The 17,617-nt window shown below is 53.2% G+C and overlaps 1 protein-coding gene across 1 annotated transcript; it reads left to right on the plus strand.

Moving 5' to 3' along the window:
• Positions 1–385: 385 nt before the first annotated feature.
• Positions 386–17,155, plus strand: Itga2b (integrin subunit alpha 2b). The gene is given in 31 exon segments (XM_028882606.2): positions 386–643; positions 646–703; positions 2,839–2,960; positions 3,048–3,145; positions 3,250–3,412; positions 3,644–3,693; positions 4,084–4,129; positions 4,224–4,352; positions 4,672–4,719; positions 4,854–4,897; positions 5,056–5,109; positions 5,254–5,306; positions 5,459–5,670; positions 8,982–9,164; positions 9,422–9,467; positions 9,560–9,664; positions 9,753–9,808; positions 9,901–10,052; positions 10,190–10,315; positions 10,652–10,719; positions 10,843–10,990; positions 12,615–12,707; positions 12,916–12,995; positions 13,272–13,352; positions 13,554–13,653; positions 13,754–13,906; positions 14,021–14,143; positions 14,648–14,764; positions 14,926–15,027; positions 15,204–15,320; positions 16,923–17,155. Coding segments are annotated over 31 exon segments (3,108 nt in total). The 5' UTR covers positions 386–516; the 3' UTR covers positions 16,977–17,155.
• Positions 17,156–17,617: the final 462 nt, after the last annotated feature.

Here is a 17,617-nt window from a genome sequence, read left to right on the forward strand (position 1 = left end):
ATAAAAATAAAACCAAAAACAAGGCCAGGCAGTGGTGGCGCACACCTTTAATCCCAGCACTCGGGAGGCAGAGGCAGGCGGATCTCTGTGAGTTTGAGGCCAGCCTGGTCTACAGAGTGAGTTCCAGGACAGGCTCCAAAGCTACACAGAGAAACCCTGTCTCAAAAAACCAAAATAAATAAATAAATAAATAAATAAATAAATAAATAAATAAAAAGAAGAAATAAAGGATTTCAAGGGATGCATCCATGAAGCAGGCTTGGAGATGAGCTATCCTAGAAAAAAAAAAAAGGGTGAGCAATGGCTTTCAGCACTAAGATCCATCCCCAGAGTGGCCCCTCCCCCTTTCTGGTAATCCTACAGACCATTCGATTTAGGGGTTATTGCCCTCTGCCATGCCTGCTGCTCAGCAGTTACTTTGAGTTCCAGTTTGATAAGCCGAAACTTCCTGTGGTGGGAGCTTTAGGGAAGAGGAAAGAGCTGGCCCATTCCTGTTTAGGAGGTTTGGGGAGGAGGATGGCTAGAGCTTCGTGTACATGGCATGCCCTGTGGCTCCTGCAGTGGACACCACTGTTCTTGGGACCTAGTCTTGCTCCTCCAGCCTGGGCCTTGAACCTGGACCCTGTGACGCTCACTATCTATGCAGGCCCAATGGCAGCCACTTTGGATTTTCTGTGGACTTTCACAAGGACAACCATGGGAGGTGAGTACCAGGGGAAAAACAGGTGTTGAGAGAAGACTGCCTCCGATCATTGCCTCTGTGGCCTCTCCTTCCCTTGCTGAGCGAGGTGGAGTCTAGTGTCTGTTTGGGTCCAGCTCTTGTCAGGAATGCTGGGGAGGGACAGGTTCCAGTGAGGGTGCCGAGGAAGGATACCAATGGGAAGATGAACACTGAACAGAAAAGGTAAAAGCTTATGTCTTCTTTGTCCCCTAGGGTCAGTGATATGACTCACTTTACCCTCAGCCAGTCATCCAAAACTGACTGGCCGGAATACAAGTGCCCACTTTTCTCCATTTTGAACCTCATCTCCTTCCAAATTACAGATATTTGAAAAGAAGTAATAAATCACTAACAGCATTGATCAGGCTTTGAGATCAAACTGCTAAAATTCCTGGCTCATCTTCACAGCTGTGTTTAGCCTGAGTGACTTATTGTGATGGACACTGGAATGCCCAGTGTCTGGGGAATAGTAATGACTGCTCTCAAGGACAGGTGTAAGGAATCATCTCCTCTGCCTAAAAGAGCCATTTCAACAAAAGCCAGGCCCCCTTCCCAACCAAGATGGCTTGCATCCAGAGACTGTCCATGAAGGGAAAGGGATGTGGGGTTGCCTCAACTCTGACGATTCTGTAGCTGAGTGTGGTGGCACATGCTTGTGAACCCAGGGAGGCTGAAGCAGGGCTGTTACCACAAGTTAAATAGCCAGGGACACATAGCAAGAACCTGTCAAATAAAGAAAGAAAAACTCCTGAGCTGGGTGTGGTGGCACAGGCCTTTATTCCCCTTTAATAGGAGGCAGAGGCAGGCAGATCCCTGTGAGTTCAAGGCCAACCTCATCTACATAGTGAGTTCCAGGACAGCCAGAGCTACATAGTGAAACCCTGTCTCGGGGGGTGGGGGGTGGGGGGGGGACACACACCAATGAACCAACCAAATAAACAAAAATCTCCTGTCTTTGGAGCTGTTGAGTGTTCACACAGGGCCTGACGCTCAGTTCAACTCCTTTCCCCAAGTTTGGGTCCTATGGGCACAATTTAATAAGCATCCTGTTGTTTATTAACACACACGCTCACAAAAGCATGCGGCTGAGGGCGTACTGAATACCTCTGATACATTTATTGCATCTACTCTTCCAACAGCATAATTGCTTGATACTATCCCTACTTTACAAACGGCAGAACTGACTGAAACTTAGGTCTGCTAGGATCCTCAACACTGTCAGCACCACACATCCCCACCTGAGGCTGCAGCATCCTTCACCATTCAAAACAGTTCTCGCCGGGCGGTGGGTGGCGCACGCCTTTAATCCCAGCACTCGGAAGGCAGAGCCAGGCGGATCTCTGTGAGTTCGAGGCCAGCCTGGGCTACCAAGTAAGCGCCAGGAAAGGCACAAAGCTACACAGAGAAACCCTGTCTCGAAAACCAAAAAAAAAAAAAAAAAAAAAAGTTCTCACTGAGGGATCCATTAAGTTAGACAAGGCAAACGGTTTGTCTGGTTCTTGTTGGGAGGGAGTGGGGGGGGGGACATCAGTGTATGAAGCATAGCGGGTGTTTTCAGTAAGGATTTTGTTGGTTTTGTTGTTGTTTGGTTTTTCGAGACAGGGTTTCTCTGTGTAGCTTTGCGCCTTTCCTGGAACTCACTTGGTAGCCCAGGCCGGCCGCCCAGGCCGGCCTCTGCCTCCCAGCAGAGTGCTGGGATTAAAGGCGTGCGCCACCACCACCCGGCGAGACAAGGTTTCTCTGTGTAGCTTTGGTGCCTGTCCTGGATCTCGCTCTGTAGATCAGGCTGGCCTCGAACTCACAGAGATCCACCAGGCTCTGCCTCCCGAATGCTGGGATTAAAGTCGTGCCCCACCACCACCCGGCTTCAGTAAGGATTATTAAACCCTTCCTGTCCAAAACAAACCAACCGGTTTAGTCCTAGGTGAATTTCCTAAGAATACAGTTTCAGCTGCCCCTACAATGAAGAGGTTGGCCTTAATGGGGTATCTGTGAGGAAAGATGGTCCATAGGAGACCTATGCCACACCTCTTCCTGGTGGTACTGGGGTGGTGGGTGGCGGGCACCGGGCAGGATAGAAAGACCCTGAGCCCTGCTCACCCAGCTTGCCTACACAGCGTGTCCATCGTGGTGGGCGCCCCCAGAGCGCTAAGCGCAAGTCAGGAGGAGACCGGTGGCGTGTTCCTGTGCCCCTGGAAGGCCAGTGGCGGCGAGTGCACCTCACTGGCCTTCGAACTGAGTGAGTCTCCGGCATGAAAGGGAAAGGGGGAGCCAGGTGGGAGTGGATGGCGGGGCTCCAGAAATCCACCCTTTCTGTGTCCTCCAGGGGATGAGACCCGTCACGTAGGCTTGCAGTCTTTCCAAACCTTCAGGACCGGGCAAGGACTTGGGGCATCGGTCGTCAGCTGGAATGACGTCGTTGTGGTAGGCACTGTGGACAGGTCACAGGGATCAAATCCAGGCCAGCGACACGATGGGGGAAGCCCGAATATCGCGCCCTTCCCCATTCTCCTGTGACTCTGCTCTAGGCCTGCGCCCCCTGGCAGCACTGGAATGTCCTAGAAAAGGACGACGAGGCAGAGAAGACGCCAGTGGGTGGCTGCTTCGTGGCTCAGCTACAAAACGGCGGCCGCGCAGAGTACTCGCCCTGTCGCACCAACATCATGAGCTCGGCTTACGCAGAAATTTTTGGTAAGCGCTGTTCCGCCTCTGGCTCCGCCCTCTGATAGCTGCAAACCCCGCCCCGCCGCCGACCTCGCGCCCTGGGAGCCCGGCCCTCGGCTACGCCCCGCCCCCTGGGGTCCCGCCTCCAGGCCCGCCCCGCACCCGCCCCGCATAGTTTTGCTTGCCCACGCGGGATTCCTGGCTCAAGAGCGAGCTCCCGGAGCCGACCCTTGGCTGACCCCCACTTGCCTCTTGTAGGCCCAGACAAGCGATACTGTGAGGCCGGCTTCAGCTCTGCGGTGACCCAGGCAAGTAGCAGGCAAGAGCAATCAATAGAGAGCTCGGCCTGGAGGCTGAGGCAGGGGGATCGCGAGTTTGAAGCCAGCCTGAGCTACAAAGTGAGACTCCTCTTAAAAGGAGACGGGGTGGCGGGGAGAATGAGAATGGATGAATATGAGAATATCGTGCAGTCCGGCAGGCGATGGTGGCGCACACCTTCCGTCCCAACACTCAGAAGGCAGTCAGGAGAATCTCTTGAGTTTGAGGCCAGTCTGGTCTACAGAGTGAGTTTCAGGACAGCTACGGCTACACAGAGAAACTGTGTCTCGAAAAACAAACAAAAGAACGTCATGCAGGCAAAGTGATTTAGGGTTGTTCCAGAATAGGGGGTTCTCTCACAACCAGGACTTCCCTTTCAGGATGGCGAGCTAGTGCTTGGGGCTCCTGGCGGCTACTATTTTTTAGGTATGTGCCCAGTAATCCAACCCAGTCTCGTCTCGTGATTTGGGGAGACCCAGGCGTCTGGGCCCTACACCTCCTGTCCCTGTGCCCTTCCCAGGTCTCCTGGTTCGAGTTCCAATTGCGAATATCATCTCTAGTTACCAACCGGGTACCCTTTTGTGGCATGTTCCCAACCAGCGCTTCACCTTTGACTATGGCAGCTCGGTGTACTTCGACGGCTACCGGGGTAACCTTGGCATCTCCTTTCTAGGCTTCCCAGAACCCTAAAAGTCAGGTCCCACCCCTGTCCGAGGTGTTTTGCCAATCTTAACTAGTCCCCAGCGCAAAAGCACCACGCCCCCGGTTCCCGCCTCTTCCCCCACACCTGTCCAGCTCCCATCCACATTGGCTAGCCCTTCTCTCCTTGGACTCAAGTAAGACCTCGAGCACGCCTGTTTTCCCACCTGCACAACGCAGTTTGTACTGATAACGTCAGTCCTCGTGACCCTCCTTTCCTGACCGAGGTCTTCCTCCTTGCTTTAAACGCTACACTGTGCTGTTTTCAGGGTACTCGGTGGCCGTGGGCGAGTTCGATGGGGATCTGAGCACTACAGGTAAGGAGTTCAGTTCGGGGCGGGTGGGGAGCCCTGGGGCAGGAGCACCTCCGCACAATTTCCCCTGGGTCCCTATGTGAGGATGGAGTAAGTGGTTTCTGAGGATCTGATTTGCCGAGCCTTGCTCTTCCCAGAGTACGTATTCGGGGCCCCCACTTGGAGCTGGACCTTGGGAGCGGTGAGTGACGGCTCTCCCACCGCTTGACATTCAGAACCCCCTGACACCAGAACTCTTGTTTACCCCACACACTCGCCAATGCCCTGCCCTTTCTCAATGAGAGTGGGAAGTCACAGAGGGAGCATGAGTGACGCACTTGGGTATGTTTCTCCGTGCAGGTGGAAATTCTGGACTCCTACTACCAGAAGCTGCACCGGCTGCTTGGAGAGCAGGTGGGGGCAGCGGTGGCCCCACGGGAGTGGCCAAAGTCAGGGAATTAAGACACACCCCCAAAATAGTTCATAGGATCTGAGGGTGATGTCTAACAGAGGACGCTGAGCTCAGAAGCACGGACTAAAATTCTCTTCATCTTATAGGTGGCTTCGTATTTCGGGCATTCAGTGGCAGTCACTGACGTCAACGGGGATGGGTGAGAAGAGGGAATGCCCCTTACCCAGTTGGGTCCTCGATTGCCAGCAGCAGGAGTTACCCTCGTCCTGTGCCAAGGATAGCCCAGAACTGCCCTCGTTCCTAGTACCTTCCTAGCTCAATGGCACCTAACCTTGCCCATCTGGTCCACAGGAGGCACGACCTGCTGGTGGGGGCTCCATTGTTTATGGACCACAGGGCGGATCGCAAGCTGGCCGAGGTGGGCCGTGTGTATTTGTTTCTGCAGCCTCAGGGCCCCTATGTTCTGGGCACACCCACTCTCCTGCTGACTGGCACTCAGCTCTATGGGAGATTTGGATCCGCCATTGCACCCTTGGGTGACCTCAACCGGGATGGCTATAATGGTGAGTGGAAAAGCTGCTGTGTTTGGCCTTAAGAGGGTCAGAAGCCCTAACAAAAAGATGAATTTAAGGCGGAGTACACCTGTAATCCCAGTACAAGAGAGGCTGAGACCTTGGGCAGCAGGAGCCAGGAAAGGCTTGACTGCTGATTGGAAAGTGGATACCAGGGCTCAAGGAATCCAATTAGGCCGGTTTGTCTAGGTCCCAACACGATGACCCCTGCATGCAGATTTGGAGAATGGAGTTAAAGATGTGGTGACTTCACAGATATTCAGGGCTTGGACTATTAGGGCTGGATGGGAAATGGAATATGGAGTCAGGATGAGAAGGGAGTTGAGTGGAAGTGGGAAGCAAGGAGGTCCGTGGTTCTGTTCTGGCTTAGCTGGTTTTGAAGGGCTTGGGACTACTGGGCGGAAATATGGTGAGAACCGAGAACTGTCGCAATTGACTTTGCACACTTCCGCTCCAGAGGGCTAAGGGCGAGATGGAGACCCGGGAAGCGTGGATAGGATCCGGAGCCTGGGAGTTAAGAGGAGGCCCAGTGTAGAAGCCTGGGAAGCGAAAGAGCATTCAGGGAACACCCTGAGAAGGTGGCTCTGGGAAACAGTGTTCAGACAGGTGGGAGAGAAATCAGGAGATTGGTGGCCCAAAACTAAGAGAGTGCTTTAAGCAGGAGGGAGGGATGGACCGAGTGGCCCCCTCACTCCTGAAAGGTACAGTTAGATGGGACGGGGAAAACATCATGGGCTTTAGCAAGGGTGAGCTCCTTGGCGGCGGTGTCAAGGATCAACCCAGGCGAGTATGGTGGTGTGTACCAGTAATCCTACCACCCAGGAAGTGGAGGCAGGAGAAACAGAGATCACCCTCTGCTACCTAAGAGACTGGAGAGCAGGCAGCCTGGGATACATAAAAACTCTCTGTCAAAAAAAAAAAAAAAAAAAAAACAGGGCTGGAGAGATGGCTCAGTGGTCAGTGGTTAAGAGCACCGACTGTTCTTCCAGAGGTCCTGAGTTCAATTCCCAGCAACCACATGGTGGCTCACAACCATCTGTAATGAGATCTGGTGCCCTCTTCTGGCCTGCAGGGACACATGCAGGCAGAATACTGTATACATAATAAATAAATAAATCTTAAAAAAAAAAAAAAAACTGAAGAAGGGCAGCATAGGGCCCAGAAGATTGCTGGGGCCAGGTCCAGGGCATGAATAGCAGTAAAGCACTCAGCAGGCAATACAGACAACTCTCTCACCAATTTGACTGTGGAAAGGGGAGCCATCATGGACTGAGGATGGGGACCATGGGAAGATCATTTTATTTAGGAAGAGCTGGGAATGTAATAATACAAAGGAAAAAGAGTCATGTTGGGAACTGGAGGGGTCAGCCAGCTGAGGGTCCCTATGATGCCTGGGGATGCAGACACTCCATCCAGAGGCAGGAGATACCAATTCGAAGGTCCCCTGGAGAAAGCAGGAAGACAGTGGGTCCCTTACCGAAGGAAACAGGGCTGACAGCCAGGCAGCAAACAGGAGACAGAAACAGGTGCTGTGGGGAAATCCACAAGATTGTTGAGAGGCCCCAAGGGTCCCAAGGAAGGCTGGGGATTCAGAGGCCACAGTACCCTTCTGCTCTGTCTCCTGCAACCCTGAGCTGAATTAGCTCTGGATAGAATCTGGCCAGGAGGACCCAAAACTGGCCATGGGACAAGAAGGCTGCAAAAATTAACAGTGAATCAAATGGTCAGTAAATCCATGAAGACCAAGACCAGGACAGAGACAGGGCCCTGGACTCCAGGACACCATTGTGATCAGAGGCCTCTGTTTGCTTTTTGAGACAAGGTCTCACTGTGTAACCTTGGCTGGCCTGGAACTCTCCATGTAGATCAGGCTGGCCTCAAACTCACAGAGATCCACCTGCCTCTGTGTCCTGAAGGCTGGGGTTAAACACTTTTGTTTGAATTATGATTCTGGTGATCAAGACCTTGATTTTGTAAACAAAATCAGAAGATAAAGGGGAGACAGTTAAAACACACAGACGTGTGATCTAAGTTAGTTACATATGAAAAGAGCTCATAAAGTCATGAGGCTGCTAGCAGATACACTCTCAAGGAGGGTCTTAAAGGCACTGGTGTTGATAAACTATGATGTGGCTGTGAGTTTGTTTGCATGGTGAAGGTGAAACAGAGTTACCGTCTGGAAAACAGGTTTCAGCTAGTTTTTTTTTTTTTTTTTTTTTTTTTTTTTGGTTTTTCGAGACAGGGTTTCTCTGCGTAGCTTTGCACCTTTCCTGGAGCTCACTTGGTAGCCCAGGCTGGCCTCGAACTCACAGAGATCAGCCTGTCTCTGCCTCCCGAGTGCTGGGATTAAAGGCGTGCGCCACCACCGCCTGGCTCAGCTAGTTTTTATTTGTTTTTCAGTTTGGTTTTGTGTTTTGAGATGGGGTCTCATTATGTAGCCCTAGCTGGCTTGGAACTCAGTATGTACATTAAGCTGGCCTTGAACTCAGAGAGATCTGCCTACCTCTGCCTCGTGAATGTTGATATTAAAAATGTGCGCTAGCACACCAGGCCTGCTTTTTTTTTTTCCTTCCATTACTGGGAATTAAATCTAGGACCTCACACAAACTAAGAAGTTTGCTGGCCTGGTCTGGGCTCAGTTATTTAATCTTCTAGAATGGGAATTAAGGGCAGGGTTGTAGCTGAGCTAATAGCTTGCCTCACAGGCATGAGGCCTCAACCCAGCATAAACCAGGTGTGGTGGCGCCAGTACCAGTCCTCCCAGCACGGAGGAGGTGGAGGCAGGAGGACCAGAAGTTCAAGGTCATCCTCAGCTACGTGAATAATTAGAGGCCAGTTTGTGACACATACCACCCAGTCTCACGGGCACGCTATCAAACACCTTTAATCCCAGCACAGGGAGGCAGAGGCAGAGGCAGGCAGATCTCTGTGGGTTTAAGGCCAGCCTGGTCTTTATAGCAAGGTTCAGAACAGCCAGGGATACACAGAGAGACCCTATCTCAGAAAAACCAAACAACCAAACAAACAAAAACCAAAACCTGTCTCAAATTAACAATAATAATACTCCTAATTGTCAGGAGTAAATGGAGTCTTAGTGCATTTCCTTGATGTGGGGACAGTGAGGAGTGTCAGAGCTTTAATACCAATTGTTAACACTTGACTGATCTCTCTCCTGCCTCCTCCATACGGACTTTGTACCCTCCTGGTCTCCCCGGGCCTCCCTAGAGAAGACTCAAGAGAGACTGGCAGCATCCCCTGGGGAGACGCCATCACAAACAGCCACACTCTTTCTCTCCTTCCAGATGTTGCTGTGGCTGCCCCCTATGGGGGTCCCAGTGGGCAGGGCCAAGTGCTGGTGTTCCTGGGTCAGAGCGAGGGGCTGAGTCCACGCCCCTCCCAGGTCCTGGACAGCCCCTTCCCCACAGGCTCCGGCTTTGGTTTCTCCCTCCGCGGCGCCGTAGACGTCGATGACAATGGATACCCAGGTGTGTTGCATCCAGCCAGTCAAGACAGGCCTTGGAGCACTTGCTGGGAATGGGGAGAGACCAGCAGCTGGAGCTTCATGTCTGACCTGACACCAGCTGTGGGCTCTAACTTGTCTGTGTGGCTGGGATGCTGGGTTTGGGGCAGAACCTCCGGGGGGGGGGGGGGGGGGCAGTGATGATGTGGAGAACTTTTTGGAAGATAAAGACTCTATGTCTGCTCTAATGGCCACTTTTAACCCTTCTCCCCATGTCTATAGACCTGATAGTGGGAGCCTATGGGGCTAGCAAAGTTGCTGTGTACAGGTGAGCACTGGCTAGGGGGAAGGACCACATACATCATCAGAGGAGGCTGGGTCAGGAGGGACACAGTGGTGAGCCTCCTCTGATCCCATCAGAGCTCAGGCTGTGGTGATGGCCACTGTCCAGCTGCTGGTTCAAGACTCCCTGAATCCCACCGTGAAGAACTGCGTGCTGGAACAGACCCAGACGCCAGTCAGCTGGTGAGGAGGTGGAAGTCACAGACTTGGCAGGGTTTGGGACCTCAGAGAGGCCCCACCCACCCCCCAAACCCGCTCTCGTCTTTTACAGCTTCAACATCCAGATGTGTGTGGGCGCCACCGGGCACAACATTCCTCAGAAGCTGCGTGAGTGGCCCGGAGGGAGGGTTGGAGGAAGCAAGGTCTGGCTGTGCCCACTAGAGGGAGACCTAGATCCTCCCTGCTCGCCTGCCCTGCAGAGCTGACGGCAGAGTTGCAGCTGGACCTGAACAAGCCCCGCCAGGCCCGCCGAGTCCTGCTGCTGGCCTCTCAGCAGGCGAGCCTCACCCTGAGCCTGGACCTGGGTGGAAAAAACAGAACTGTCTGCCACACCACCACGGCTTTCCTTCGAGTATGCTCATCAGGCTAGAACGGGCGGAGCTGGGTGTGCAGGGTTCTCCCCGCAGGCAGTTCAAACAGGCCGAGGACTCAAGCAGAGGGTGTGGGCGGGCGCAGGAGCAGGCTAGCCCGACTCTTGCCGTCTGCTAGGATGAGGCCGACTTCCGGGACAAGCTGAGCCCCATTGTGCTGAGCCTCAACGTGTCGCTGCCCCCAGGAGAGACTGGAGTAGGCCCTGCTCTGGTGCTGCACGGAGAAACCCATGTCCAGGAGCAGGTAGGGTCAGCGGGACAAGCAAGAACGGGCGGGGCAAGATCCCTGGTAGGGGATTAAGATTAGGGAAGAGGTTGTAACCATGAATCCCAAACCTTGAAGTCACCCCCAAATCCTGATGTAATTCTCCGAATCTCAGTGACCCCCAAACATTGTCGTAGATTGGTAAACCCTGCTATCCCAGAACGTGGTCATCGTTCCAAACCTTTATACACACTCCATCCCATACTCCCTAAAGTCTGAAGGGACCCCTGGAACCACTGCTGTTCTCTGAGCTCTGAGGTGATCCCTAGACCCACAAGCCCTCCGCTTACCCACACATCCCATTGTGTTCCCTAGACCCGGATCATCCTGGACTGTGGGGAAGACGACGTGTGTGTGCCGCAGCTCCAGCTCACAGCCACTGTGTGAGAGGGTCTCCCACTCTACCCACCCTGTCCCTCCATGCCCCAGGGGACCCACGCCTTCCCTGAGTCCCCTCTCCTCCTCCTGGCCTCTAGTCCTAAACCAGGCACTCCCTCCACACACAGGGGGCACTCCCCACTTCTGATTGGTGCTGAGAACGTGTTGGAGCTGAAGATTGATGCAACCAATGAGGGTGAGGGAGCCTATGAGGCAGAGCTGGCTGTGCACCTACCTCCCGGTGCCCACTACATGCGGGCTCTCAGCAACATTGAGGTGAGGTGCTGCCCCGGGGCACAGCCAGCAGGCAGCCGGCGTGAGAGCCTTGACTCCGGCCTCCCACCCAAATCCTCGCTGCTCCTCTGCTCGCCTATAAAGATGTTTTCAGCTTTTAGATGCAATGCGCGTCGGTGTGACGACGGGCAGATGAGAAATGCTGGCTAATGGTACAAATCTGAAGAACCCTGTTACAAAGCCACCCAAAGGCTCAGGAAGCCAGTGTTAATTAGAACCCCTTTAACATCCACTGGGGAGCTGGGGTGATGGCTCAGTTGGGAAGGTTCCAGCCACCCAAGCAGAGAACCTGGGTTTGGATTCCCATGGGTATGGCAGTGTGGTCCTGGAACCCTAGTGCTGGGGATTTAATGATGGGTAACCCTAAAGCTCATTGGCCAGGCAGGCTAGCCACATCCCTGAGACCCTGTCTCAATAAATAAACATAGAGAACTACTGGGGGAAATACCAATATCAGACTCTGGTCTCCTCATATACACACACATACACACACACACACACACACACACACACACACACACATTTGCTGACTTAGTCTTTTCCCATAATGATGGCAGGCACTTACACAGAAATTGCTAAAATTAAGTTAAATTCAATGTTTGTGCGTGCATGTGTGTGCACAGTGTGCAAGAGGATGTGTGATGTGTGTGTGCACATGCCTGTGGAAGCCAGAGTTCGGCCTTAGGTGTCATTCACTTTGTTTTTGTTTGCTTGCTTGCTGGTTTTTTGAGACAAGTCTCTCACTGTCTGCACCCGAAACTCCCAGATTCAGCTAGACTGGCTGGTCAGGAGCCCAGGGACCCTCCTCTCTCCACCGCCCTGGCGCGGAGATGACAGGCATGTGCCCCCACACCCGCTTTTCCCGTGGGTTCTGGGGACCAGACTCAGGTCCCATTGCTCACGCAGCAGGTACTTACCCACTGAGCCAGCTCCTCAGCCCAGGGTTTTCATCTTCTGAGAAAGAGTCTCACTCTGAAGCCAAGACTGGCCTGGAACTCACTACTTAGTCCAGGACAGCCTTGAACTCTTGATACTTCTGCCTCAGCCTTCCCAGTATTGGAATTGTAGGCATGAGCCACCACACACACATATGTATAATGTATATGTGTGTGTGTACTATGTATGTATATATACATATACACTTATTATATATACACACATTGTGTGTGTGTGTGTGTGTGCGCGTGCATACATGCTTTCACCACAGTGAGCATGTAGAGGGGTCAGAGGACAACCCACGGGAGTCAGTTGTCTTCTTCTATCATGTGGGTTCCAGGAATTGAACCGAGGTGGTCAGGGTTGGTGGCAAAGCCCCTTTAACCAACTGAGCCATCTTGACAGCCCTGAACAGATTTTTGTTTGGTTTGTTTTGATTTGGTTTGTTTTGAGACAGGGTTTCTCTGTGTAGCTCTGGCTGTCCTGGAACTTGCTCTGTAGACCAGGCTAGCCTTGAACTCAAGAGATCCACCTGCCTCTGTCTCCCAAGTGGTAATGAAGGCTGTGTGTCACCATGCCTGGTTTGATTTTGTTAATGTCATTTATAGCAGACATATTGGGCATCCTGCCCCCATGGCTACTCTCTTCCAACTGTGAATCTCTTCCCCAGGGCTTTGAGAGGCTCACCTGCACCCAGAAGAAGGAGAATGAAACCAAGGTGACACTGTGTGAGCTGGGCAACCCCATGAAGAAGGACACCCGGGTAAGGCCTCCATGATGTGGGCCTGGAGACAGCCTGGTGTGTGTGTGGGCTCTCAGGTGGGAGTCGGGAGGTCTTCCAACTCTAGTTACATCCTAGGGTAGGTGGGCTCCTGGGGGTGTGGAGGGGGATAATAATGGTGGCTCTGGCGGGGGAGGACTGGACCCAGAGTGGACACTGGGGTAGTGACTTCAGTGATTCCCTCTTCCAGATAGGAATCACCATGTTGGTGAGTGTGGAGAACCTGGAAGAGGCTGGACAGTATGTGTCCTTCCAGCTCCAGATCAGGAGGTACTGAGCTGGGCAACATGGCTGTCCACCACCCTTCCAGCTGCCCCTCGTGCGGAAACCCTTCCGAACGGAAAGGCCTTCCCAAGTCTGTCCCCTTTCTTCCTCCGTGACTTGTTTCTGCGTCTCGGGGCCCTAGAGGACATTCTTTCTCGATCTAACTTCAGTATAGCATGCTGTTGGGGGTGGAATTAACTCCCCCTGAGCTGTCTAAAATTCTGGCTCCACTTCAAAGGGCTGGTGTCCCTCAATTTCTTCTTCTCCCCTTCTCCCCTCCAGCAAGAACAGCCAGAATCCAAACAGTCAGGCTCTGCTGCTTCCTGTGGCAGTCCAAGCAGAGGCCACCGTGGAGCTTCGAGGGTGAGAGACCATGCGTGGGAAGGGGACAGGGCAGAGGGGCAATGTTGCTCCCAGGAGGAGGTGGGGTGTAGTTTGTGGGTACAGTTCAAGATTAGCACATGGAAGACCCTGGGTCCCACCCCCAGGATCTTGTAAAACAAAAGGGTTAAGTTTGAGGGGTCCTGGAGGATCACCCCACTCTGGGGGCTTGGGCACTTGCAGGAATTCCATCCCTGCCTCCCTGGTGGTGGCAGCAGCAGAAGATGACAGGGAGCAGCCTGGCTTGGACAGCTGGATCCCCAGGGTGGAACACACCTATGAGGTAAGGAGGAGCCTCTGGGTAAGAGTGGGGTGAGGGAGGTCCTGGGAGCTGCAGGCTGGCCACGGAGCCACCAGTACCCCACTGTCTCCACACCCCCCAGCTCCACAACAACGGCCCCGGCGCTGTGAATGGCCTCCGACTTGTCATCCACTTCCCCAGCCAGTCCCAGCCCTCGGACCTGCTCTACATCCTGGATGTGCAGCCCCAAGGTGGTCTCCTTTGCTCCTCACAGCCGACCCCTAAGCCCCTTGAGGTGAGGCTCTGGGCAAGGGAGGGAGCCGTGAGGGGGACAGATCAACAGCCAGAACAGGGTCTGGGTGTGGACGCAGACCCTGGAAGCGAATTCACTGCACCCCTGTCCCCCCAGCTGGACTGGACGCTGCGCACTCCCAGCCCTTCCCCCATTCGCCCGGTCCATCACAAGCGCGAGCGCAGACAGGCGTTCCTGCAGGGACCCAAGCCGCTGGGGCAGCAGGACCCAGTTCTGGTGGTGAGAAGACTCGGCGGGAGGCAGGGGTGGTGGTGCGGGTGTGATGCTGGACTGGCGCTTGGCAGAATGGGCTGGGGGAACACGTGGGTGTTTGTTTTTTTAAGTTTTCTTCTAAAGAAATGCCAAAGCAAGCCAGGCCTGGTGGCGCATGCTTTTAATCCCAGCAGAGGCAGGCGGATCTCTTTGAGTTCGAGGCCAGCCTGGTCTACAGAGCGAGATCCAAGACAGCCAGGGATGTTACACAGAGAAACCCTGTCTCGGGGAAAAAAAAATGCCAAAGCAATATCACAAAAATACTGAACACTGCAGGCTATGGGTGACCCCTGCCTTCGGGCCTCGTCTAAGTATCCCTGGGAAAGTTGAGCAAAGAGTATGTAGAGAAACTATCTGAAGCTTGGCCAGAGACCGGCGCTCCCTGACCCTCCTGGCTCTCTGTGTTGAGTCCTTGATTGATGGCGGATGATTGACAGGAGGGCCTGGGGACTTACCACCCGTCTCCCTCAGAGCTGCAACGACTCAGCGCCCTGTACGGTGGTGGAATGTGAGCTGCGGGAGATGGTGCGCGGGCAACGAGCCATGGTCACAGTGCGTGCCATGCTGGCGCTGCCCAGCCTCCGCCAGGTGGGGGTTGGACGCTGGCGGGCGGGGCCCGTGGGGGCGGGGGCGGGGCGGGGCGGGGCAAAACCCGGGCAACTCCGAAGCTGGGAGTCCCGGGCTTGGATTGCTGCCACCTCCTGGACTGGAGTGGCTGCGGTAAGCGTCTGTCACCCCGCCCCCGACAGAGGCCGCTGGACCAGTTTATGCTGCAGTCGCACGCCTGGTTCAACGTCTCCTCCCTACCCTACTCGGTGCCGGTGCTCAGCTTGCCCAGCGGACAAGCTCTGGTGAGCGACCCTAGATCTCTCGCTGTCCGCGCCCAGGGCCGAGGGGCGGGAAGTCTGTCTGAGGTTGAGGGGCGGGCTCTCAGTAGGACTGAGGTATGGTTACTAGGAGATGGCTTGGCTGGGCATCCTCCTCCCTGGTCACAGCCCCCCTGAAGTGACATCCAGTTTGCTCTCAGGTGCAGACCCTGCTGCTTCGGGCCTTGGAGGACAGGGCCATTCCTATCTGGTGGGTGCTGGTGGGAGTCCTGGGCGGTCTGCTGCTGCTCACCCTGCTGGTTTTGGCCATGTGGAAGGTGAGGCTGGAATCGGGGCTCAGCGTTCCTAGGTGGTCACAAGCTAGGTGACCAGGGATACGGGACCTGTCTCATCTACATGTCCATTATTAGGACGTCATTTTTCTGAGGACTTGTGCTGGGCACGTACCATCCCTCCCATCCCCACAAGCAGGACGCCTGAAATCCTCAGGTCTTCAGACCCCTCCCACACTGTCAGGGAGTCCGAGGAAACTGAGACCTGCCCTCAGAATCAGAACTCCCTGACTGCTATGGGCGGGGCTCCCAGCTGGGGTTTCTGTTGCAGTGATAACAATACCATGACCAAAAGAAACTTGGGGAGGAAAGGGTTTATTCATCGGACACTTCACAGTGGAACTGAAGTCGAAACCTTGAAGGACAGCTGCTTACAGGCTTACTTCCTTACCTACCTTTCTTGGCCCAACTGCCCCGGCATGGCACCACCCACAGATGGCTGGGTCCCCTACATCAATTAGCAATTAAGAAAATGTCTCACAGGGGCTGTAAGGATGAGTGGGCTGAGTACTGGCTTCTCTGCCAGCGGACCAGTGTGCGGTTCCAGCGCCCACATGGCCACAACCCTGTGTAACTCCAGTGCCAGGGGATCTGACAGCTTCTTCATGTTTCCTTAGTGCCAGGCATGCATGCAGGCAAACTCAAAATGCCCATACACATAAAATAAAAATAATTAATTTTTTTATTTTTATTTATTTATTTTCTTTTTTTAGTTACACTCATGATATTCATTAATTACACTCATGATATTACATTTGTGGTATTCATTGATTACACTCACAGTATTCATTCAATAACTATATTTATGATATTCATTAATTACATTAATTGTATTGATTTATTACATTCATGATATTACGTCCTGATACTGCAGTCCATTTGTGGGGCTTTTCCCTCACACAAAACAGATTCTGTACTTAGGAAATCATTGCTCTATATTCCTTTCTTCTCCATCTTGAGAATTAATTTTTCAAAAAGGAAACTGCTTCAAAGGCTTGGCTACAGGCCAGTCTGACCTGGGTAATTGGTTTGTTTTTTGAGGCGGGATTTCTCTGTGTAGTCCTGAGTGTTCTTGAACTAGCTCTGTAGACTAGGCTAGACTCAGACTTAGAGATCACCCTGCCTCTGCCTTCAGAGAGCTGAGTTTAAAGGCATGTGCCACCAGGCCCAGCTGACCTAGGAAAATTTTCAATTAAGGAGATCTTATCTCAAACAAACAAACAAACAAACAAACAAACAAACACAACGGAGGCTGCTGAGACAGCTCAGGGGATAAAGGTGCTTGCCAACAAGTCTAAGGACCCGAGTTCTAACCCTGGGATCCATACAGTAGAAGGAGAGAACCAATTCTTGAAAGTTACTCTTGACCCCCAAGGATACACACACATCAATAAATAAAATGTGATTTTTTTTTTTAATTTATGGGGGAAACATCTCCCAATTTAAAAAATCCCCATTCTCATGCTGGGGCTGCAGCTCCATTGCACGGGTTCTAGGCAGCTGGTTCCTAGCAGCCGTCTTCAGTGGTTGCCTGGGGTGTGTAGCCAGTCTCTGCCTGACTCCAGTTCCTGTGCCCCTCCCCTCCAGGCTGGCTTCTTCAAGCGGAATCGACCACCTCTGGAGGAAGATGACCAGGAGTGAGGACACCAGTGCTCAGTCATGGGGGGAAGCTGGGTGCCTGCTTCACCTCCTGTTTCCCACCGCTTGGCCCTGCTCAGAACTCCACGGGTTCAAACTCTCCCCCGGGGTCTTCCCTTCCCAGCAGAGCAGGCACATCCCCTTTCCTACTGCCTAATAAAGAGGTTGATATCAGTAGCCACCATGCTGCCTTGGATCTGAGGATAAAGTGGGGAAGTGAAGGGACGTTTGTGGGGACTGAGAGTTGGAGCAGAATGAGTCTCTACCAACAAGGTAGCAAATGGAGTAGAGAGTAGGGTAGCGGGTGGAGGGAGCGGGAAGGAATGAAGGAAGGGCCTCCCATGAGACTCAGTGGGCAGCGAGACGGAGGGTGGGAGCACCAGAGAAGGAAGCCTGGGTTTCTGGTAGGCAGTTTTGCATCTCTTTCGTTTTTGAGACAGAATCTCACTATGTAGCCCTGGCTTGTCTGGAGCTCACTGTGTAGACCAGGCTGGCCTCGAACCCGAAGAGATCAATCTATTTCAACTTCCCAGGTGTTGGAATTAAAGACATGAGCCATCATGCCTGGCTCCCTGGTGGGCAGCTGTAAGCTGTGCGTTTTGCATAACTTTGGAGGGACAAACCTCAAAATAGTCCAAGACTTG

This window comes from Peromyscus leucopus, chromosome 8b, assembly GCF_004664715.2.
Source record: "Peromyscus leucopus breed LL Stock chromosome 8b, UCI_PerLeu_2.1, whole genome shotgun sequence".
Classification (NCBI taxonomy): Eukaryota; Metazoa; Chordata; class Mammalia; order Rodentia; family Cricetidae; genus Peromyscus; species Peromyscus leucopus.